Raw genomic sequence first — 25545 nt, 5'->3', positions numbered from 1 at the left:
AAAGAATGTGGCAGGAGCTTTCGATTCCATAAGCCGAAAGGACGAAGCGCTTACTGGCAACCGAGTGCTTATTGTCTTTCCGAGGCATACATATATACGATGCGCAACAAGTAAGAAAGATGAGAAAAGAACCAACGAAACTATATAACGTAAAGCGATAGCATTCATTCACGCGCATGACGCGGCAGCTCTCTACGATGGAGTGTGATAGATAGAGCCTACGCATCGTTCGCCTTTTCCTTTGATCACATGCGCCTGAAAAATTTCTCTCTCCCTTAGGTCAGAATCTGGCTTATCTGTTGAAACAACCACGGCATATACTAAAGAAATGTCGGGATTGAAGTAAGAGGAAAATTTCAAAAAGAAAAATCAAAAAGAAAGCGAACGATGCAAAGCTCCATCTATCACATTCCATCTAAGCGAGCTGGCGTTGAAAGTTATGGCGCGCCTGATATTGACGTCGAGAGCTTGTTCGTCGTACTGTGCCTAGTCTGACGCAGAAGCGCGCGCCATATTGGCCGTCGAGCGCTCGCGTCGTCTGCTATTCGATAGTTGCCTTCCGAAACGTGTTACGAAATGGCGGGCAGGTCTATAGGAACAGTTAGCGTTACTCCTTGTTCTTTCAAGTGCTTCTCAACTATCCGGCAATGTCGTTTTCGAGTGGGAGCACCTCTTCCGTCGTGAAGTGTATATGTATCTGTGCACGTAAGTGTCTATACCGGACAAAGCATTTGTCTGTGCTCCACTGAAGTTCGAACGATTGCGTACCAAAAATTGAAACACCATGATTTTTTAAAACCTATTCGGTGTCCTAATCAGGTAATCAGGTGCAAATGCGGGTGAGTTGGAGCTTGCCTTTTTAAGCTCTCGCTTATTTGGCCGTTGGGTCACTGGCCGTAGACTGGTCCTAAGCGGCAGGGGGGGGGGGGGGGGTTAGGGGGCGGGTAACAGTTCCCCACGTCTGATGAATAAGCCGTGGCTCAATTAAGGGCCCTCTGTGCAAGCGCGGCTGGTTATGTAACACAATGGTCAACCTTGGGGTCACATGCCTTGCAGTTCTGCACCACCGCGCTTCTAACTCTGTTCATCGAATGTTATTGTTAAAAAAAGTATTCCTACTTCAGAAATATTATAATACGGAGCAAAAATCTTGTCCCTCATTGTTTAGTTGTTCGAGCTCCTATTTCCGCTCTTATAGAATTAGATAATTACCTGTTCCACATAATTTTCTCGACAGGTCGGCGGTAATCGCCTTTATACAAAGTGACATAGAAGAAGGCAGTCAAACTAAGAAATAAACAAGAACCGCTGTTTATTGCTGAAAGCCGTGAAGCATAGCCAGGCCATCAAAATTATGCAGGTTTTTGGAATTGCGGCCACTGTGTTTGGTAATTCGCGATCTCAATGTAGGGCGGACTGCTCACTGAACCAGGAAGGCCACAGATCTTGCCGAAAGTAATTTTTTTTAGTTTGTACTCCAGCGGCATGCGAAAATTGAAGTCAGGTAGATGAAAAGAAGATAAGGAGGGCCATCTGGATTAAGATTCTTTAAGCCCCGTGCAGTTTTTTGCGCGGATAAGCCGATTCAAAGCGACAGAAAATGTCGCCATGGAGCTAAAATCGAAATTAATAAAAAGTCCTGAGTACGAACACTAACCATACCCACAGTTTAGTTTGTGAATAGTCTTATTCTAGCTGTGTCATAAAACTTGGTTCACAGATAACCTCCCAATCTTATGAGCGCAGGGCAACAGGAGAAATGATTTTATTGTTTCAGAGTGCATAGGATAGAATCAAGTGGTTTTTGTAGCGAATGAATGTAGAGAGGAGTCGACAGGAGTTGTTTTCAGCGCTGGAAGCTAAGATTCCCTAAGTTAAACTAATATCTTTTCATTTCAGATCATTTTATCCCTCCAGTAGATTGAAAGCACCGTAAGGTTCGAAAAAATGAAGCAATGTCGGTTTCGAAATTTCTCTGGAACTGCGTAAAATTGCTATGCTACTAATTTTGTCCATCAATCGCTGCAGAAAGGAAAATTTCCCCAATGGGGTATGATTGATCGTTTTGAGAAAGCAGCTAATGTGTATATTTATAATTTAGGATAAAGCCTGAGAGGAAGCCAGAATGGAGGTAATTTGCTGACAGTGGGAAGTTAATGCTACTCTAGTGCATGCTGTTCTTTTTAAGCTGAGCCATGACAGCAGCTGTCTCTCTTATTATTTTATTTATTTCCATCGCCAATGGCAAAGGCGAGGCAAATAGGTGCTTCAGCATCTTGACTTGCCTTAATACTGTGCAATGGGAGGAGGACTTCATAAATGTTTTTTTTTTATGGGAAGAAAACAATAATGTGAGCTATTTGCGTACTAAGCATTGTGGAGCAAAGTTGCACATTTCGGAATGCGAACGCTAAGTGTGTAAGCTTAAGTGAAGCAAAAAGACGAAGAAATCTTTCAGTGAAGGGTTGCGTTTCCTGCTGTGGTCTTGACAAAGCGCGAAGTTGTGTGCGCCTTCCCTTTTCCCCCTTAAGTTGCGCCTTCGAGTAAGGGTAGTTTCTAATTCCAACATACAGAGACTTGCAGGTGCTTATACTCCGTTTCATACATAGCAGACAACTTAGCCGAAGCTAGCCCGCCTGTATGCGCAGGCTAAGCCCGCGCCCAAAAAAGCAGTTCGCCAAATAACCACAGTGAGCACAGACACCGTTCGATGCGGCAAATCTCAAATAACGTGAATGTCAACCTCCTGCACTTCGTTTTACCTCTTGCCACATATTCGTCCTGTGCCTTATCGAGACTTCGAGAAGCAAGAATTACATGCGGCGGTTTGATACTCGGCTGGTAGGGCGAATCGCTCTTCCTCAATCCGTGCCTAAGAAGCAGTCCACACTCGGTGAAAATTATAGCCCGAGGGTGCGAGTTCTGAGCGCCTCCCAGCTTTGAACGTGGTTTTCCACGCTACCACTTAGTTTTAGACTGTTCTTTGCTTTCGTTCAAACAATCACCGAGGCTACAAGAAGAATAAATGATGTGTGGCGGAGTGATATGGCTTCGCGGACGCACTACATCCGCAGCCTCCACGGCGTTGCCTACTATGTATGAAACGGAGTATAGTTGGCATAGCTGGAACCTGGTCGCTAGAATAAGTGTTCGCTTTTTCACATTCTCCTTCAGTTCTTCAGCTAGTTCCGGGTGACCAACTGCATTTGTCACGCGCCGTGTTGCCATAAAGCCCAATATAAAAATAACCGAATAAGGAAGGTAACTCAGCGTTAGAAAGCGTGAGCTCTCCTTTTCCTCTTTCGAACAGCACTTCGAGCTTAATGGTGCAGCTGTATGAGCAGACGGTTTCGATATCTGCTAGCTTAGGGGGAAATAAGTCGGCGCGATGGCAAACACACTTGCGCCGTATTTCCTCTGCATAATACTCATCATAATGACTGAATCCATAATTTTTAGAGGTATGGAATGAATTTTTGACCTAAAAATCTGTCTCAATGCCATAAAACTGTGCAAATTTCGCTATTTGAGTATTCCCGTGCGCTAGATGATTCTGATATTTCGCTACATCGCCACTTCAAGCACCTGCTCGCTCTAAGTTCCTCACTCACCTTTCCTACTAAGGCGAACTCTACCATTTTTTGCGCCCCTGTACAATAGATCTTACTCTGGGGGCTCTAGAGCAATATAACTTAAATTCTTCTCAGGTATCTGGCAAACAAAACATTGCGATTCAGTCGCCTAAAATGTCGGTTTCGAACAGCGAATATGTGGTTATGTGCTATGCGCGTGCAAGTAATTTTGTTCCAGATGGCTTGTTAAAGCAACAGCAATGAGCGACAGAATTGTTCCCTCAGTATACTATAGGCTCGATGGACACGAGATAAGGACACCTCAGCAACGACGTTTCTATTATTCGATGAAACAAATCTCAGATGGTCACTGTGCCTACGGTGACAAGAATTAGAACCAGCTGTTCTGCTTCGACTTTCCCCCAGTAGCACAAGGTGGCGGGCCCATGCGGGTCCGGCATGGGCAATGAGGGCAGGTGGCTGTATGCAGTAGGCTGCCCACTTCATGCCTGAGGAGGACCCGAGGTCCCACTGCAGATGCAGGCAAAGATGTGCGCTCTATTATAGTGAAGTGCGGGTAACCTCAAAAGGGGCTGCCCGTGCATCACGCTGAGGGAGCCACGGTGGTTTTGTGTGGGCAAAATGCTAGTATTCCCGCCTTCAGCCTACATGGATCCCGCATAGAAAATACAGGTGCTAAACTTTGGGCTTCACTGTGGAGAAGCACTACAGGCACGCAGTTTGGGCTGTATGAGCAACACCTGCTACGTTCCCGCATGGGCTGGGCATGGGCACATTTGCCATTCCCAAGTCTTCTCTGCCAGTATCTTAAATTGGGTATGAAGGCACTAAGCAGGGGCTACATGAAGTTAGTGTGCATAAAAGATGGGGCTATATGATGGTGAAGTGCGGGCACCCCCAGTGGAGCCTGCCCGCGCTGAAGCCTGACGGAGCTAGTCAGGCTATGTGTGGGCTAACACCAGTATTCCCGCCTGTAGCCTACATGGGCCCTGCATAGAAAGTACATGCGCTGGACATGGGCACATTGCGCTTCCCGCATCTTCCCGGCCTATATCCGTCATACCTGGTAGAGAAGGGCTAAGCGTGATCTGCGATGTGGCGAAATATGCAGTGTGAGCATGAAAGACGCCGGATACAAAACGGTGAATCGCGGGCAACCGCAATAGGGGCTTTCCAAGCAGCACTCAGACAAAGCAAAGGCGGCTGTGTGTGGGCTAACTGCTAGCAGATTTACGCCTGCAGCCTTCGTAATTCCTGCGCAGGTCACTCTGGATTTCACAATGCAGAAACGTCATGCGCCACACCGAGTTTCCGGGTAACACATATCAATAGTCCCACATACATTAGTTATACACGGGCCGCCGCGGTGGCTCAGTGGTTATGGTGCTCGGCTGCTGACCCAAAAGACGCGGGTTCGATCCCGGCCGCGGCGGCAGAATTTCTTTGGAGGAGAAATTCTAGAGGCCCGTGTACTGTGCGATGTCAGTGCACGTTAAAGAACCCCAGGTGGTCGAAATTTCCGGAGCCCTTCACTACGGCGTCTCTCATAGCCTGAGTCGCTTTGGGACGTTAAACCCCATTAACCAAACCAAACCATTAGTTATACACGGCAAGATCTGGCATTCTCACGTTCAGCCTGCCTGCATATCCTCTATAGAACGCAAAATGGCTAATTGCGCCCAAATAGCAAGACCTTGCATGTTTCACGCCTGTGAAGAACTGCTGTTTGAATGTCCTAATAACAATAAGAAACTACCTTCTTCACCTAAATTTTTTTGTGCTTCTTTTGCGCATATCACACTATTTTGTCTGCTGTTCTACGGTCAACGCGGAGAAAGCTGCCAGCATAAAGTTTCTTGCTTGTTTCAATGCACTTCACTTACGGCAGCACTACAAGCGCTTTCTCCGTCTTATTGAAGCATATTGCCACGTATCATTGTAGTGTCCGTTCGTTCGCGCAAGGCCGCAGGAAATGGGGTGTTATCATTTTTGTTCCTGACGCCAGAAGCGACGGGACTAATCTAGATTGATTACAGCCATGAAGAGCTGCATCTACGTGTTTCGAGATAACTCTAGATGATCTCGACCTGTTATCTCGAAGTTTCCTTGCCGGCTTTAAATTGAACGATGCCGCGAGCAGCGGGCATTCGTAGTTCGACGACTGACGAGCACGTTTGTTGCTTACGCCGCCGCCGAGTGATTCAGTTCTTTTGCGGGCGCAAGTCAGCCCAAATAAAGAGCTGCGGTTCCAAGACTGGTTGTCGTCTTCTTGACCGCTGAACTGCCGTCACTACAACGTGAGATCTGGTGGAGGTGCCGGGTGGCCTTCCATGTTCCGGACACCCCCTACAAGTCGTGACGCCAGCCCTCTGAGTCATTCACCTCAGGACCTGAGTCCAGTCCACCGCGCAAGCCGTCGTCTGCTAGGGCAAGCCGCCGTCTGCTCATCATGCGCAAGGCCTTCACAACTAGCCGCCGCGGTGGCTCAGTGGTTATGGTGCTCGGCTGCTGACCTAAAAGACGCGGGTTCGATCCCGGCCGCGGCGGCTGGAATTTCTTTGGAGGAAAAATTCTAGAGGCCCGTGTGCTGTGCGATGTCAGTGCGCGTTAAAGAACCCCAGGTGTTCGAAATTTCCAGAGCCCTTCACTACGGCGTCTCTCATAGCCTGAGTCGCTTTGGGACGTTAAACCCCATAAACCAACCAACCAAAAGACACGGGTTCGATCCCAGCTGCGGCAGTCGAATTTCTGTGGAGGCGTTATTCTAGAGGCTCGTGTACTGTCCGATGTTAGTGCACGTTAATGAACTCCTGCTCATGGAAATTTCTGGAGCCCTTCACTGCGGCGCTCTCAAAGCCTGAGTCGCTTTGGGACGTTAACCACCTCCCCCCCTCCCCCCCCCCCCCACACACACCATAAATCATAAGCTTTCACAACTGGTCGATGAGCCTGCGGTGACTGCGCTAGCTGCTGCAGAAGCCTTGTTAGCATTGTCGTCCACTGCAGCAGCTTTCGTGACGTGCGCTAGTCGCCATCTGTAGCGGCGCGTAGATGAAGACAAAGCAAATTCTTCACTTTCGTGCAGGCATCCTCTGCACTTCTTCGCCATTTGATCGTCCATATAATAACGCATCTTGTCCAAGTGCAGATAACACGCACCAACGGAAGCGGCCCCGCCCTTCACCTAAAGGAGGGATACTAATCATAAATCGCTCTGAACCTTTCTGTCGATGAATTGGAACAGGCTAACTCAACGGAGCGGGCAGCTTAAGCGTTGCCTAAAGGCTGCCCCTTCGGGTTAGTGAAGAGATACAGTGCTCGAGAGAACAAAACAAAAGCAAAACACATGTGCAGTAACGTCACACGAGTGGCGCCTCTTTACGCAAACTGTTTTTCAAGCTTTTTTCTTTCGCCACACCACCACCTTTCCTGCTTTTCCTGTGTCTGTTCGCAACGAGAAGCCCGCTTATCCTCGGTTTTGTTTTTGCCGGCCTTTGTTCCTCCCTCGATGGCTCCTTCGTGTCTCTGAATGTTCCGCCCATGGCTTCTAGCCCAAAATGGCGAGGAGGTGCTCATTCTACAATACATTACCGAACATTTGAAGCCGGCCCCGCCGCGGTGGCTCAGTGGCTACGGCGCTCGGCTGCTGACCCCAAAGACGCGGGTTCGATCCCGGCCGCGGCGGCTGAATTTCTTGAAGGCGAAATTCTAGAGGCCCGTGTGCTGTGCGATGTCAGTGCACGTTAAAGAACCCCAGGTGGTCGAAATTTCCGGAGCCCTTCACTACGGCGTCTCTCATAGCCTCAGTCGCTTTGGGACGTTAAACCCCAATAAACCAACCAACCAAACCATTTGAAGCCGCCCTCCAGCCCACCCTCCAAAAGGACGCTTCCAGGAAGTGGCGAGGGGTCACTGGTCCCGCTTGTCATTGAGTCCGATCACTGCGGCTTGACGCCACGCAGAAGAACTCCTCTTCCTTTCCCGTGTTGCTTTGGGACAGATTTTTCTTCTCTCTTGGTGTTTGGTTGAGTGTGAGGCGACGACGGGAGCCACGAAAACACGCGCCGACACTCGCTCGTCCTCGATCGAAGATGACAACGCCACCCTACGCGTACGTCGAATGCAAGGATGGTGGAACCCTACCGCCTCTGTCACAGTGATGAATGACTTCACTCCCAAAGACGTGAGTGGAGAACAATAACATTTAGTGATGTTTGAGGGGTGAAGGCAACGATGGGGAAGAAGATATTAATGACGGTGACGTCTTGGTGCTATTACGTATGTACGCACTTAAAATCATTCTGTTGTCTAACTACCCTCTCGCCTGGGTTATATGCTTGGCGTCAACAGAAACTTTCGAACAGTTCAGTGTGTTTTTTTTAACCAGCCATTTATAGATTGCACAGCGTAGAGAGACAAAATAGCGCAAAATTTTTAGTTGCATATTGATATTTCTTGTCCTTCACGGTAACATGATTGGAATTAGTTGAATGGTTTGTGTTATTTCTTTACAGTGGCATATGGCGTATACGTGCGACAGCAACAGCGGGAAGCATCCTAAAGGGGAGCGGCTCAAGGTCCTGAACAAACATCTCGCATCGATGCTGCGTAATGTGCCGTAAATTTTTTTTTTTTTTTTATTCGAGCTGTTTGCCATCAGGCATAATGAAAAAGGAAAGAAAGTTATAAAAAGGAGTGCAAACAAACCTCGCTTAAAAAGCGGCACAAGTTCGTGATATAGCGATTATCTAGAGTCCACTTTGTATAGTCGTCTGCAACGTCCCATCGCAGGCCAACCTTTCTTAATAAACGTCGTCTCACGGAAGCTGTAGCCGGGCAAGTCCACAGCAAGTGTTTTTCATCACACAGGTCGGGCGCAGCACCACAATGGGGACACTTGTCTGTCACTTCGTAACGTTTGTCACGCCACCGATGACGCACACAAGGAGTCAGAGCCGCTCCTGCCCGAATCCGGCGCACAGATACCTCCTCCTCCCGAGTGAGACTCCGGGGGAGAGGGTACGAACACGGAGGAATTAGAGCGCGTGTTCGCTGACGCAAAGACTGTTTCTCGGAAACATGGGACAGGAACGGATCTGAGGGAAGAGGGGAAGGTGGCGGGATATCGGATGTGTCAAGGTGTGTCATTGCATCCACATGAATATTATGCGGATCCTGGGCATACCCGCGAATCCAGTGTATACGCACAGGACAGGGGTATTTTGTGCAAAGTTGGTGAATGGATTGTGTAACTTGGAATGTGCGCCGGACAGCCTTAAGCTGTTTAAGGGCGGCAAGGGAGTCGGTGTAAATGTGTACAATATTGAAAGTAGGTACGAGTGAAAGGGATGCAATGGCATTGTGTATCGCCTGAAGCTCCAAGGCCAGGGGGGAGCAAGTATCCGAGCTATATGTAGCGCGGGAGTTGAGTTGAGGATGTGAGGGACTGTAAACTGCAGTAACTCCCAGCACTGCTGTGTGTGATGCATCGGTGTATATTATGCACCCTGAAGGAAGATGGGCGGCTGATATCGGCGTCGAAGCAGAGGGGCGATTGTCTGTGAGCTGACAGTATGACCATGGGGGAAGAGTCTGTAAACGATGAAGCTGAAGCGACATCTTGCGTGCTCTGTTTGCCTCACGCTGGTCGATAAGTTCACTCAATGTATTAAGTTGAGCGTACTCTTGGAGAATGGGTATGGGTGTGATACGCGGAAGATAAGTTATGGCGCGCATAGCCTCCCGATTGATTGATTCAAGGGAGTCCCACTGTCGTCGGGTGAGGCGATGAAATTGCGCTTGGTACACAATCCGCGGCTGAAGGATGGAGCGGACGAGCTGACGGGCAGTATCATAACGCGCTCCGCCAGAGCGCATAGCTATGCGTCGAATCAGACCGAGAGTAGCGTGAGCCGATTTACGGGTCGCGTTTAGCCACGGAGTCCCAGTCCCAGATGTATGAAGTAGAAGACCTAGAACACGCACACTTTCAACTTGAGGAATTGGAGAATTGTCTACCGTAAAGGTAAAAGGTGCTGCTTTCCGTAAGCCACTTCTGTTGCCAATGCGAATGAAACAAGATTTATTACACGAGAGGGTCAGACCCAAAGGGGGTAGTCGTGATGTTAAGGCATCCAGCGCTTGCTGAAGCGCCGACTGTTGCACAGACGCATCTGGATTACAGGACCACAAGGTTATGTCGTCGGCGTACGCAAGGACGCGCACAGAAGGAATTTTCTCTAGGGCTCGGACAAGAGGTATAAAAGTTACATTAAATAATGTGGGGGCGAGGACGGAGCCCTGGGGTACACCGCGGTTGGAGGTAAAGTGACCAAAAGGCTTCCCATGGATACGTACACTGAAGGTTCTGTTTGTTAAAAATGAGTGAATTGAAAGGAAAAAGCGATGCGGGAGACCGAGATCTTGAAGGGTGCCAAGAATAGAAGAGTGTAGGACGTTGTCATATGCCTTTGTGATGTCAGTCGCGATCACCGTGCGAACAAGATGACTATGGGGAGAATGGTTTAGTACGTCCGCAGCCAAAACAGCCAGACCGTCTTCTGTTCCAATGTGAGGGCGGAACCCAATTTGAGATTCTGGATAACAATCATTCGATTCCAGCCACCACGACAAGCGAGCTGCTAGAATGTGTTCATAAAGCTTGCAGATAGTAGGCGTAAGTGAAATAGGGCGGAGGGCCGAAAGAGAAACCGGCGGCTGGCCTGATTTGGGGATTGGGACAACGATTGAATGTTTCCACTCTGCAGGAATAACTCCAGAATGCCACACCTCATTGAATGTATCAAGGAGGGAATGTAGAGCAGGTCCTTCCAAGTTGCGAAACAACGAGTTAGGTACACCGTCATGCCCGGGAGCAGTGCTTGTTTTGAGGCGATCTATGGAGGCCAGCAATTCTGCCATGGTAAAATCTGAAGTAACCTCATCAGGGGGCTCAGAAATCGATAATATGGGAGAAGGGGTAGGGAGGCAGTCATGATGTGGGAAAAACTGACGGGCTGCTTGTTGTGCAAATGAAGTTTCATCCACATTCAGAGCCAAGCGAATGCTCTCGGTATAATCAGCTACTTGAGAAGTGCGTTCCATGGCGTGAAATACCCGCCAAAGATGTCTATTACCCTGTGTAGAGGAGAGGCGGGCACACCATGCAGCCCAGCGTTGTCTGCTAAGTCGCTTTGAGTAGCGCCGCGCACGTGCAGTAGCCCGATGAAGAGCTGGAAGAGCTGAAGGGTCGTCGGGATTACGAGAAGCATAATGATCCGCCCTGCGACGAAGAGCCCAGAGATTAAGGAGATGCATGTCCGGGTTCGGATCATCCTCATTTACAGTAGTGGCGAATGTATGAGTGGACAAAACAGCTGAGAGGGTAGACAGAACAGTAGATGGGTTCAGCGTGGACAACCTATTATCTGCGCGCACGGAATCCCATGATGTAAAGCGCACGCTGCGGCGTATTTTCCGTAGACGCGAAGTTGTGATGGAGATTAAAATAGGGCTGTGATCACTGCCCCAAGTGTCTGGTTCAACATTCCAACGAGGGTAGCCGGGCCCTAACCACCAAGACAAATCAGGCGAATACGGACCACCCCGAGGGCGCGTTGAAGTTTGCGGTTGATTTAGTAGTTGAAATGAATGATCTAGAAAGGTGCCATGAATGTGAGCACCCCGGGAGGAATCCAAAGGGTAGCCCCACGATGTGTGAGCGCCGTTGAAATCTCCGCCAACTAAAATAGGGGTGCCCGAGTAGTTATTACGGAGAAAACGAATCCAACCTAGGTTGGGAGACACTGTTCCCGGACGACCATAGAAAGATACAAGTATCAGTGGTGTATGTGCAGGTTTTACGAGAAGGCCAACGACCTCCTGGCGAGTGTTGCACCACCGTGAAAGATCGATCGGTGTATGGGGAACCGAACGATGAACATAAATTGCAGATTTACCGGGATGGAGGGAGGAAGCGATGCAGCGGCGATCAGGGATGGAAGGAGAATGGTACGCGCAGAAACCAGAGAGGCGAGGAAGGGAATTGTGCTCTTGAAGAAGGAAGGCCCAGGCCTTGAGTTTGCCGTCACGCAGGCGGATGTTCACTTCAGATGACTTATTGGCAAAGCCACGGCAGTTCCATTGCACCACCAGAGATGATGCCCTAGCCATGGCGAGGCCGAAGAGCTTCAACGATCAGGGTGGTCAACTGCTGCATGAGTGCCATTATTTTCTCCACTGCCGGGGAGTGCACATTAGATGGGACCTCGGCGCCGTTATGTGGCTCAGTGCTGTTTGGAGATGAGTCGTGAGGAGGTAGCTCGTTCGCTATGTTTCTTCGAGATGGCTGTGAGCGCCGCTGTTCTCGACGCTTAGTGAGATCCTCTAAGTGGCGACGAGCCTCTGCGATGGCATTGTCGAGAGCGGTGTCTTCATCTGTGGTGTCCGTGGCTTTACGTGTTGATGTGGGCTTCCTTCCTCGACGGTGAACAGCTTGTGCGTAGGAAAGTGGCTGAGCAGGCACGTTGATAGTCGGGGAGTCAGGTGTAGGAAGTGCAGGGAAGTCGTCTTCTGCACACGCAAGAGCAGCGAAGCGATTGCTTGTGCTGATGCCAGTGCTCTCGGACGGCTTGTTCGACTTCTTTGCCTTCTTCTTTGGACAATTAGGAGAACGAATGTCGTGGCCTGGTAATTTGCACAGGGCACAAAGGCCTGCTGTCTGGTCCATATCGGCCACTGCTGCAGGATTGGGGCAGGTAGTCTGCATATGCCCTTCTTTATGACAGTGGTAGCAAAAGATACGGCGTGGACGGAAGGGCTGCGGCTTGACAATGGCGCCGTAATAGGTCATGTAGTCTGGTAGATTGGACGGGCCTTGAAGGGTGAGGAGGTACGTGCCCCGGCGCCCCATAGGCCGGGCATGGAGTACTGTGTGTGTAGAACAACGGATATTTATTTGTTCTCACTTCCTGGGGAGGGCTAGTGCTGTCGAGGTGGTAGACGATGCATCGGAGGGTGTCAGGCCCGGATGCATAATAGACTTGTACGGGGACATGTTTGCTTGAGTCCAGGGGGACCTGCGTCACACTGCACATTTTCTCAGCGGCCGCTAAGGTTGGTAAGTTCACTGTGATAGTGTTGGAAGAACGATGCACAACAAATCCACAATAGTTAGACGAGCCGAGAACGTGATCAATAGTGGCCTGAACATAACGGGGAGGGATGGCAGTAATGTCAAACCGCAATGTAGGCTTGATGGTGACGCGGAACAGTTTTGGGGTCGGTAGAAGCGCACCTGAGGCGCTACTCACCGGTGGTGTCAGTTGAGGTGGCAGGGGCTCAGTCGGTTCAATCTGTACGGGTGGCCTTGGTAAGGAAGACGCAACTGGTTCTACAGGCGCAGTTCCTTGCGGTAGCTGACGAGGTGTCACGGGCTCAACCGGTACAGTTGACCTTGGAAGGGAAGACGAAACTGCAGCCACGGGAGCAGTTCCTTGTGGCAATGCGAGAGACACGGGGGCGGTGGTGCAGTCCATGTCGCAAGTCGCAGAATCGGAAGACGCTCCAGCGGGCAAGTCTGTAGCCGCCGAGTCATGCACTGACGTGGAGGCAGCAGGCGGCCGCGAGGCCACCACCAATGACGCCGAATCCATGCCACAGGCGCGCAGCGCGGCCTCGCTCAGCAGCGCCGAGCTAAGCCTAGCTTGCGCCTGGGGTTGTCGGTTATGTTTTCGTACTTGAGATGTCGCCCACCTTGCCGGAAATCTGTCCAGAGGGGTGTCCTTGACCTCCGGTGGTACAGACGGCAGGTCGTAGCCTCTAGAAGATGTCCGTGCACAAGAGAAACGAGAATGAAACACGGAGCTCAGAACAAACACGTCTCAGCTCGGGCTTCTTCTTCTTCCTCTCCAATGTGCCGTAAATGGCGGAGGATGACCAAGCAAGCATTGGAATCGTCGGAGTTCAAATTTATAGCAGCAACCTCTTTACACACCAGTGGTGAAACAAAGTTGCCATGCAGATTTGCAAAACAAGAATGATTCAGACACCAAAGGGGTGAGGCACATCTAAAATAGTGAGTATTGCCCATGCACAAGGCAAGGCGTCATGTCACGACTGGCGCCTCCGTGTCTTCTCGTTCGTCTTTGCTTTTGTGCGCAGTTTCTCTTTTGAAGTCATGTGACATGCAACTACCGCTCCGTGAGATTCTCGGTAGCGGCTTCTCCTTCCTTTCCTTTTTTTCTTTTCTTTCTTGTTTCTTAGTAATTACCAATCAACAATCACATTACCGATCAGAATCGCCGATTACAGTCACAATTATCGATTACCCATCATCAGTCACTATCTAGGTTACAGTGCCCGGCATTCTACGCCCCTTCATACACATACACACCATTTATTTCAGTACAATAAAGCACTCTAGCACCGCATTTTCATTCCGTGCAATTCATGACGCGTGTTAGCGCATATATTTTTTCCCACTCAGAGCTACTTGACGTTCCGGAGTCGTAGTTGGAGGCGTAGTCTTATCCATCCGAAATGAGAGGGCTTCATAAAGGGCACTGACCAGTAAGCGCTCCGTCCTATAGGCCACATGCGAGATGTGCATTGACAACAGTGCTGCAGGGCTACAAAGAGCGCTGGGTAAGTTGTCCGTTGCCTAATACTACTTCTGCTAAGCATGTCTACGTAGTGAAGCATGATTGCCTGCAGCGGCACGGATTTGTGGACCGTACCAAGTGGTAGGAAATTTATTGTGCTGAGCCACAAACTTGATTACTATCTCAACCAAGGCAGTTACCAGGCGACCGTCGATAACTACTTCAACGGGTGTTTTTCATGGCCTGGTATTTCACGCTGGTCTCGGTTTCTCGTCTCTGCTTCGTCGTGCACTATGATCGCTGCTAGGGCATGCGTCTGTCATTTCGCAGGACGACGCCATTCTGAGGCCGAGGCGCGTGGCCGTACAGCTTGCCGTCGTGTCCGACGTTGGCGAAGTGTGTGCGGCGTCTTCATGCGACGTGATCGAGGAGCATAATCATCGTTCAGCTGGCAAGCAACGTCACATCTAAAGGTTCCTGTCTCCAGTTTTCTCTATGTGGGCCGTGGAACGTTCTTGAATAGCCGCTGCGTAAATATAACCTGCGACGCAAAGCGCTGTATAGACGGCTAGGCTGCGCCGGACAGACGGCCCCATAATACGTACTCCACCCGACGCTTTCCCGAGATCGTTGGCAGCGGCGTGGTCATGGAGAACTAGTCAAGAAGCCACTGTGGCTCATTCTTCTGTTGAGGCAGTCCCCAGGAATATGGACCGGGAATCCCGCAATAAAAACAGAGCGGGCACTGTTCATCGAGGATTCTCCGGAAGTTTTTTTTACTGGGACGCGTTGCTTGCTGCAAGTGCTGTCAGAAGACCCCGATACATGGTCATTATCCTTAGTCCGGTACACCGCACGACGAGGCCCCATCTCGCGCCCGCTTTACTAGAGCCCTTTGGGACGCCAGTGTGGAGCAGTTAAAGAGGGCAGTCTCCCATGCCTCTCGGGTGGGATTTGGCGGGAGCACATCGGAGGCCACAGTCGGCAGCATGTGCATCGGCTATGGAGACGGCCGGCTGAAGGTGGTCCTCCTTCTCCCCAAGGCTCCCCTCGGTGGTCCAGATTGCAATATCGTTTGCGTAGAGCGCGTGTTTCACGCCCTCCGCATGAGCCAGTTGGCCAGGCAGTTGCATCATAGCGATGTTGAAAAGGAGTGGTGATAACACCGCCCCCTGGAGTGTACCCCGTGTACCCATAGATAACGGGCCGTATTCCTCGTCCTCAATCCGGAGGAGTGCCTGGCGCGCAGACAGAAAGTCTCGGACTTATGCGAAGAGCATCGCACCGCCGTTAGTGGTGTTCAAGTTAGACAGTATGGTACTATGTTTAACAGTGTCAAACGCCCTTTAAAATTGAGGGCGAGAATGGCCTTCTCGTTTCGTTGCATAGCTGTGGGTCCTATTATGTCCCTGTGTAGTTGGAGTAGGACATCCTGTGCAGACATGAGCGGGCGGAACCCGAACATAGTGCCTGCAAAGAGGTCCTTACCCTCAATGTATGGAGAGAGGCGATGTCGCACCATCGTCTCCTTGAGCTCTCGCATACACGAGGTCAGTGAGATGGGTCTGTAGTTGCACGTAGTCACGCCTTTACCTGCTTTGGGGATGAAAGTTGCAAGCGATGTTTTCCATTCGAGAGCGAGTGGACTCCCATTCCAGATTTGATTTATGTATTTTAGCAGTTGGAGGTAGGCCGAGTCCGAGAGGTTCGCCAACAGTTTCGCTGTCATGCGATCCCGACCCGGTGCTCCACCTCGGTGCATTTTAGCCAGGGCTGTCTTAAGGTCATGCAACGCAAAATGGGCATCTAAATCCTCATTTGGGTTGCCCGAGAACTCTTACTCGGGCCCAACGGCGTCATTTGTGCGGCAGAGATATCTTTCGCACAAAGTGTCCGCAAGTTGCGCTGTCGTACCTTGGTATCCGTGCAGAGCCCGCCGAAGCTGTTTTTGCGCCTCCCATTTCATTTGAGAGGGGTCGATGAGGCCGCGTAAGAGAGGCCAAGTCCTCTTCGAGCTCATCTTACAAGTTGCCGAGTTGCAACGTTCTATCCAATTGGAGTCTGTGAGCTGTGCGGCATATGCCGCCGCCTGCTGTGTAAGTTGTGCAATGCAAGCTCCAAGCTTGATTTCTCCTTTGACTCTTCCACCGTCTTGTTAAGCTCCCGCGCGCCTCCAACAGATGCAGGAGGTGATTGTCCACTGCGGTGTCCTGCGTTTGTGACCTGAGTTTCCCACTCAGCATAGCCGTAGGAGAATAGTACGGGAGGGATGTCATGAGTTCGAAATTGCTGCCAGTTGGTTAATTTTGCCTGTCCCCAGTTTTTGTGGGCTGCCTTCATCAAAAGCGAGATACGGAGAAGGGAGTGGTCGCTGCCCAGGGAACCCCCATGTTTTCCTAGTGGCGTTTCCAGTGTTCCTAACCAGAGACAAGTCAGGACACATCTGACGGGTCACCGAGTTGCCCACACGTGTGGGGCAAGCCGGAGCCGTGAGCAACGCAAGATAAAGGGTAGAGAGGAGCTCCGCTAGCTTGTGTCCAATGGCTTTCTCGAAGTAAAAGCCCCAGTGAAGGCTGGGGGCGTTTAAATCCCCAGCAGTCAACAGGGGTTACCGTTAGGCTGCAGGATGAGGGTTGACTCACTGTGCTCTTCGTGCTGGTTTTGGTGTCTTTAATTCTAGACTACTGCAGAGTAAGTCATGGCGGCCGGCTCTGATGTAGTGGTCGTCGTTCTTAAAATGACTACGCGCTTGGTGCTCTTCCTCGCGCCTGGTATATTCGATTGCCGGTTTATGAGACTTGCTGGCGATGTGCCCATTCGGCGCACAACTTCGTGGATAATTACGCGGACAATTTCAGGCAAACTGCTGTTACACATCATCGTGGTTGGTCTCTGGGTTGCTCACTGAGCAGACATGCATGCAGGTACTCGCCCCACGAGCAAGTTCGGGTCTCCAATGTCTTTGCGATGGTTGATAAGTCAGTGGTGAATTCGGTAACCGTCTTCCTGTACTCTATAACACGGTGGCAAAATGCTGCTGCGTTCAATCACGCATCAAGCATATGACTTTGTTTCTTCAATATCGACACTGTCACGCCGGAACAAGTGTTTGATTTCCCTACCAGATGCAATGGCGGCCTTATTCGAGAGTTGTACACTACTCTGAGGTATCAACTGTGCACTTTCCTTGCTGACAATGTTAGCGAACATTTTCACCAGCTATTTCCTAAACTCGGGCCAAGATGGCGTAGGAGTCCGATTGTTCTCATAAAAGGTGTTATCGCTATGCCGACTGCGCAGTCCGGACAATGCCCATAGCACGTAGCTTACGCGTTCTGGGCGAGTGTATTGCCCTCTATAATCATTTTACGAGAACACCAAGGCATTTGCTACCCACTGCAGTATACTATGCATGAAACCACGCGTGGACTTGAACGCACATACTCCAGGTGCGAATTCCAGGCGAAGTCACTGTATTCCCAGGTACTTAACCAAATAAACACATAGAAAGGGTGAACACATGCATCGTCAATATGATAACGCGTGCATGACATGGTGAGGAGTTAGAACAACTTTCTTGAAGGCATTGTAAAAAGTGTACCGCAGCGTGCATGTCTTTTTTCCCTTAGCCGTTTATATACGAACTTAATAGGAGGCAAGAAAACCAACAACTAAACGGCAAATATTTCTGATAATTTCAATTTCAATGAAGGCTTTGTAAACTCTCTAAATTACCCAAGTTTTTGGAATTGTGACTCCAATCGTCATCCACATGTGGAAGCATTTCTCAGCGCATCGAGCATTTGAGTTGCCATAGCTGCCACATTTCGCACAAAATATATTTATTTGATCATACATGCTCCCGACTTGCCCAAATAGAGCAAGAGAATTAAAAGATTACCGCATAAAGACCTGAGATGCGTTGATATTTTTTTGGACGGGGCATGTTTAGACGCGTTCTAACTGAAGAGAAATGTCGGTCCGGCCATGAAAGCGAACTGATAAAAAAAGTAATGAACTGGAACATGTTTCCCAATGGCAACGGTTCGGGATCCTGTTGTTAACTGAGTTACGCCAGCTGCGCCTTAAGTGGTGCATCAACAGAGAACGCAGCGTTAAGAGCGGAGGGGAAAGGCAGCAAAGATGTTCTTGTTTAAGCAGGTATAGGGAAAAACCAAACTGGCACTGAAACGAAACAACGTAGGAAGCGACGGTGACGGCTATATGTGCTCTAGACAATAAACCACGTAGTGTCACGTAGTGGTAACTGCAGTCCGGCGAACAGGAAAACAACTAGGATGTCTCCCAAACGGAACTCTTTATTCGGGCTGACTTGCGCCCGCAAAGAACTGAATCACTCGGCGGCGGCGTAGCAACAAGCGTGCTCGGCGGTCGTCGGACGGAATGACCGCCGCTGTCGGCCGTGCTCTTTTTAACCCATTAGGGACCAAGAAAAATCTAGCAAAGGGATTTTCTTCATTTTTAGCCCATAATACTCTCATATAAAGAAAAAGAGATTGCTTAAATTTCGTGACGATTGCTTTATTCCTTCCAGAGGTCACACAGGTGTACTTTTTATAGTACACTGGGTCTTCCCCATAGCACATATGGCTACTTCACTGCATTCCTATTGGTGGCGTGAATTTTGTTATTATGGCTGCGATTTTTACGCAGGGTGATATAACACTTCTTGCAGGCCCCCATGAATATTTTCTGGCTATACTGGCACCGCAGTTATCCTACTTTGCACGGAAAGCTTTCTCCTTTTCAAAGAAGCATCAGATACGATTGAGCCAGAGTGTCTGCGAACCGCTGGTTACTGCATGTCAAGGTGTAGATAATAATGAGTCACGTTCTTACCAAAGCAAAAATAGTCAGCAGGCTCGTCTCTAGCAATTTGGCAGATTGTTCAGGCTTTCATAATTGCAAAGTTGAGCTTTGGTGTCAACAACCACTATCTCTTTTTGTCCCTGATGCTGATATACTGGCAGTAGATGGCTTGATGCGAAAGGTCAACACCTGCCATACCGCTGTTGTAAAAGGAAATGTGTTTTGGCTCTGTTTTTCTTGTGCTATAGACAACCACCACTCTATACAAAACACGTAGGCTCACTGCTGTTATAGTTACAACCCATAGTTACTATACTGTTGATCGTAGACTTCAATAAAAGCATGTAACCTATACTACTGAAGCAAGAATCGATGTTTCATGGCTGCTTCTATTTCATCGCTTTCTTTGACCCGAGTGGACACTTCCTAAACCCGTTTTGGCGAACGGTTCCTCTAGCCCTAAATTCCTCCCAGTGGAGCGTTACAAGAATGTCTTGAGAGGTAAAAAAATTACAAAAAAAGATGAAATGGTCACTAAGCGTTGAAATCACCTCAGGTGACGACAAGACCACACGCGCTTCCAACAGTTTCATTTCTGAACTCAAGTACTTTCCGCAGACGGTGTGAATGGCATAACAGTAACTGTCTGCTCTGCAGAACCTTCAGTTCTTATAACCAAACTTTATTACAACCAATTAAAATCATACCATCATCATACTCAAGACCGCTAGCGGCAAGTACAGCAGCCTCCGAGGCCTTGCTGAGCAGACAAAGTGATTTTTTCCGAAAAATTGGAAGAAACCATAATATCTATGAACTGGAATAAATAGGCGCCGTTCTGCACACAGGAAGACCCAGTGTACTATAGAAAGTACAGCAGTATATAAATCATCACAGAGCAAAAAACGCCAAAGGTGCGGGACATTCAAAGCATCCGTTGTTTACTTTCGTCTTTCGTGCTGTTCTATACTTGAAACTAGCGTAATATGTACATAAATACGGCCGTGAGCAAATCATAAGGAAGCAACTACCGGTGCAGTTCGTGGGAAACAAACATGCTGAAGTTTCACCACGGAAAGCTGACATACTGAGCAGAGGAAGTGCGCCAAATTGGTTAAGGGGGGTTGGCCAATCCCCTGTTGACAAAAGCATGCCCTACTTGAAAAGAAAATTTCAGTCTTTGGTGGTGAAATTATAAAAAAAATTAACTGTACTTTTAAAAGTACGCTGGGCGCTAATGGGTTAAAGCTGATAGCGAACCTTCGAGATAAAGCTTTAGAAGTTACTAGAACATACTGGCGCAACCTAGATTCGGCTTCGTCCGGACGCGATCAATCGAGATAATAATTCTAGGCGCTTCTTGCGTCACAAACGAAGTGATAAAGCGGCGTGCCGGCAGCCTTGAAGCATGAACAAATAAACACAACAAACAAACGCTACAAAATTCGCGGCACTGATGTGAACTGAGTTAGGCCAGCTGCGCCTGAAGTGGTGCCTCAACAGAGAACGCAGCGTTATGAGCGGAGGGGAAAGGCAGCAATGATTTTCTTGTTTAAGTAGGTATAGGAAAAAACCAAACTGGCACTGAAACGAAAGAACGTAGGAAACGACGGTGACGGCTGTATGTGCTCTAGACTATAAACCAGTTTTTAGAAAATAATTAAAATGTTAACTTTGGACTTACTGAGCTTTGTAGCGCAGTGTTCAAACTGTTGGAACTCGACGGCAAAATGCGTCAGCGTGGCAAAAGCGAGAAGGCCAAGAAGAAACCTTTGTGCGAAGCACTCCATTTCCGAACGTGGTCTCGACAAGTGGGCAGCTATGGGTCCCTTTAAATACGTGCTCCGAGAGGAAGACCGGCTGCGCATCTGAGCAGAAGTTAAATGCAACTATTAGGGAGCTGCTCCGCTGTTATGGAGCTGAGCAGCTGAATAGTGCCAAATCACGAGATCTAGTCGCAAAAAGAGCTGTTTGCTTTGCCATATCCCATTTCTGTTCTTCGCCAATTTCTGGGTAGCCTAATCCATTTGCGTAGCAGTATGCTATCTGCAGGCTGAAAAAACAAATACAGGAATAAAACGGGAGCTCAACGTTAGAAAGTCGGAGCTTCCTTTTTCCTCTATCTAACAAATGCTCGTCGCGCTTAATGGTACAGCTGCTGCAGGCGATTTCGATGTCAGGCGCCACACGGGCGGCACTGCGCGACGCGAGGACAGCCACAAGAGTGCCGCATTTCCTTCTAATAGTTGTAATCGCTAAGTGGCCGAATCCATAGTTTCAGTGGCGAGAAATTCTTTTTGACGCGAAAAGCAATCTCACGTGCAATCACAAGCTTCATCAGCGTGAACACGGGAACACGTATCGAGCTGCACAGACAGCCTCAGCCTAGAGTGCTCTTCGAATGGAGTCCCTGGTGCAGATGATCGCGTTTATGGTTCTTACGAGGTAAACTGAAATACGTCACACATGTGGGCATCGAATGCGCTGGAGTTCCGCCGAGGCAGCAGTAGGGAGCGACGTGTGATCGATGGGCTCCGTCGACCACGGCCACTTCGTACGAAAATCTTGCGGTGCGGAAACCAGAAGCCTTCCGAATCGACAGAAGACAACGAGCGAACAGTGGGGATGCCAAATTTTCCTAGGTGGGATCCTTTTTTTCTGTCATTTGTGGGACTTTTCCGCAGAGAGCGTCCGAGCCTAACGCTAGGCCTAGTCAGGTGCAGCCACCGATAGCGGCCCAGGCCCGCCGAACGGCTGAGACACGATAATGGAAACCGCCGAAGGGACGGACGTTGATCCGAGGAAGCTATATGTGCCTGGGCAGTAGTACGCTAGCAAGAAAAAAGGCAAAGCGGCACCGAAAGAGGCTAATCCTAACCTTAGCCCCAACCAAGGAGCGCGCATCGTGGAACGGTGGCGGGCTACCGAGAAGCTCGCGAGAAGGAAAATGGCGGTGAAGTCGGTGGAAAGGCAAACCATCAGGGGGAGATCGTGGTCCAGGGACCCGGCGAACACATCTATGAAGGGGAGCACAAGCGGGGACCGTAAAAGGGTAAGCTTTGACAGGGGCGCTTCCCAGGCTAAAGACACGGACCAGGAGATCGATAAGTTAATGAAAGAGGTTGGGGAGCTTAAAGAGATCATTAATAAACTCAGTTAGGAATCGAATAAACCAAAATTGCAGGCGCGTACGGAGTCCCCCTCCCCCCACAGAGCGCCACCAAAATTGGTATCGAGATGAACACTTCCGGCGCCTAAGGCTGCGACTCCCACACAGCCTGCGGCACCGGAGGAGGAAAAAATGATTGTAGAAACGGCTAGGCGGCCTCCTACTAAACGCAAAAGGGAGGAGGCTGATCCGTTGGTGGCACTAGAGAAAAGATTAGAAGCCGAAATTGGAGCTAAATTTGATTTGTTCATGGCCCAAATTATGGGAGCAATAAGGCCAGATACAAGCTCTTTCGGTTGAAGTGCAAAGGCAAAAGGCAGAATTAGTTGCCGTCGGACAATGGCAACAAAAAGTGGAGGAAAAATTTAACGAGCTCCAAAATCGCCAGAGGCGCAACAACTGAGCCTAATCTGGCCGTGGAACTGCCGCGGATGCAAGCCGACGTTAGTGCAACAATATCTGACGCTATTAGATGAGAAACCGCTAGCTATAGCCCTGCGGGAGACGGGCAAAACTCTCGAGATACCAAGCTTCCTCAAGTAACATAAGTGAGAAATCTCGCGTCATAACGTTTGTTAAGAGGAACATATCGGCAATCGAGCACGAAGGCAACTCGAGCGAAATTGAAGCAGTGCTATTGGAAGTTCTTACGGGACGGAAAGAGAAGCCGAGCGTGTTCCTCGTAAATATGCACAGTACTCTACAGCAGAGAAGGGGAGATTCAGTGCCCTCTTTCACAAAGCGATTAAGGTAGCCGGGACTACCCCTTGCTAATAGTCGGTGACTTTAATGCCGTGCACCCGGAATTGGGTTACGCTAAACAAGATCCGAAAGGCAGGCAGCTGTGGGAGGACGCGCATGAGCTGGGACTAACCCTACACCCCTGACCTGAGCTTCTCTAAAAATGTGGCAGATCCGAAATTGCCCAACCCTGAGCAAAATTTCGGCAGCAATGAATTCATTCTGGACTCAATCCTTAAAAAAGGAGTTAAGACGCGTAGTGCGCGTCAACGGAGAGTAACGGAATGGGAATTATTTAGGAAGAAGCGAGAGAAAGCAGCCACTGGGAAGATCATTAAAATAGAGGAATAGACGGAGTCTCTCATGCGTCCCGTTGGAGATGCAACAAAGACGCTTGAAGGGGACGATGCCCCGGAGATATTCACGAAGAAGTTAGCGCCAAAAACGAGGACTAAAGTAGGAGAGAAGGCACAACACGAGCGCTTTTTCGCAACTAAAACTTTAATGGAAAAACACATGACATATATACCCATCTCGTGAAGTAAATCAAAAAGAAAAATACATGATAACGTCAAGATAAACCTTAGACGGCGATACATCTGAAGAGTGCTGAGGGTGCAAAAGGTACATAAAAAGAGCAAAAACAGGAAACTTCATGGTCACAATCACGAAGGGCAAACCAAAATACAAAAAGAACCCAAAAAAGGAGGGAAAAGAAAATGATATTAATTCCACGTGTGATCCAGGTATGCCAGCTCCTTTGCTGTTAAAGAAATGGTTGGTTGGTTTATGGGGTTTAATGTCCCAAAGCGACTAAGGCTATGAGAGACGCTGTAGTGGAGGAAATTTCGACCACCTGGGGTTTTTTAACGTGTTAAAGAAATGGACGGTGCGCTTATGCATGAATTTCCCTGTCGCGAAATATAAAAAGCCTTGGTAATTTCGCGCTGGAGGCGTTCTTTATGATGTGACAGAATTTCAGCCTGCGCATAAAGTGGATTGCATTTTTTCTTGCACACGGGCCCACATTCCGGCACACAATCCGGCTTACACTCTTTACATCCTTGGCAATGGTCAACCAAATGCGAGAACTTCGACCCAGAGAGCGATTTCTCGTGTTCTTTTAGCCGCACGTTTACACAACGCCCTGTCTGATCTATGTAGGTCTTGCCACAGGAAACGGGCAGTTCATGGGTTTTTCATGGGTTCAGTGGTTTTTTTTTGGGTATTTTGGTGTGCCCTTCGTGATTGTGACCATGAAGTTTCCTGTTTTTGCACCTTTTATGTACCTTTTGCACCCTCAGCACTCTTCAGATGTATCGCCGTCTAAGGTTTATCTTGACGATATCATGTACGTTTCTTTTTGATCTACTTCACGAGATGGGTATATATGTCATGTGTTCTTCCATTAAAGTTCTAGTTGCGAAAAAGCGCTCGTGTTGTGTCTTCTCTCCTACTTTAGTCCTCGTTTTTGGCGCCAACTTCATCATGAATAAGATTTCACTCGCCCAACTTTCCACCTTACTACCCCCGGAGATAGTTTATAGCAAACTGCTTCACATGTGGGAGGCAAAACATGGCATGAGGCGCAGACTTAAGATGCGAAAATGGAACCGTAATCTTAGAGGGAGAGTCACTGGACATAACAAGGAAATTGAAAAGTATGCGATAAAACTACGAGAACAAAACTGGTGTAGCAGATGTGACGAGATGGAAAGGAGCATGAGCTTTTCCAAAACGTGGGTTCTGTTGAGACACCTGTTAGATCCGACCAATTCAAACACCCAATCGGGATTTAGCTTATCAAAAGCTAGGGACGAATTTTAGGGAACAGATGCGGAATTTATGGACAAACTAATCAACATGTACATTGGCGATAGCCATAGTACCACCCTCCCAGAATACGACGGAGCTCCCATCGGGGAGCTCGACGTACCCAACACGGAGGCGGAGGTCAGGGCAGAAATATTGGGACTAAAAACGAAATCGGCCCCGGGCCCTGACGTGATAACTTAAAAAAGTTTAAGAAACATAAGACGACGACTCCATCAGCGCTTTGACGGAGTACATGCTAGAAATTTGGACTAAAAGCCACCTGCCTCGACAGCGGAAGTCGCCAAACGTAATTCTAATCGGAAAGCCGGGTAAACACCCGAAACTAGAAAATTTAAGAACTATTTCTCTATCCTCTTGCATGGGGAAATTGATGGAGCGCGTAGTCCAGACCAGACTGACGCGCTTTAAGGAGCAAAACGATCTGTGGCCGCACGAGATCGTCGGCTACCGACCGGGCATGTGCACGCAGGACGTTATGTTCCAACTGAAACATGACATGTTGTCTTTATTGGAAGTTATTAACACTTTTCTGTAACTGTTTTTTTCTGTTTTATTCTTTTTTACTGTATTGAATTTTACTGTTAATGTACTTAACCCCCCCCCCCTTACAATAATGCCTCTCAAGGCGCTGTAGGTACCTTCAATAAGTAAACAAATAAATAATCGACTCGCGTTCTAGACGCCAAAGTAATTCTCGGCCTATACTTGACGAAGACATTTGATAAGGTTGAATACGAAGCAATCCTGCGTGGTCTTCATGAAATTGGGATACGCG

The 25545-nt window shown here is 48.9% G+C and overlaps 1 protein-coding gene across 1 annotated transcript in view; it reads right to left on the bottom strand.

Moving 5' to 3' along the window:
• The window catches only part of LOC149370298 (uncharacterized), a 50376-nt gene extending 29549 nt beyond the window's left edge, over window positions 1–20827 (bottom strand). Inside the window, exon 1 of the mRNA XM_089583012.1 lies at window positions 20709–20827. Coding sequence (XP_089439138.1) covers window positions 20709–20814 — 106 coding nt within the window. The 5' untranslated portion in view covers window positions 20815–20827. The remainder of the gene's footprint in view (window positions 1–20708) is intronic.
• Window positions 20828–25545: the final 4718 nt, after the last annotated feature.

Source organism: Amblyomma mixtum, chromosome 1, assembly GCF_055824585.1.
Source record: "Amblyomma mixtum isolate Tamu chromosome 1, ASM5582458v1, whole genome shotgun sequence".
NCBI classification, from domain to species: Eukaryota; Metazoa; Arthropoda; class Arachnida; order Ixodida; family Ixodidae; genus Amblyomma; species Amblyomma mixtum.
This window is presented reverse-complemented; position numbering and strand designations above follow the sequence as displayed.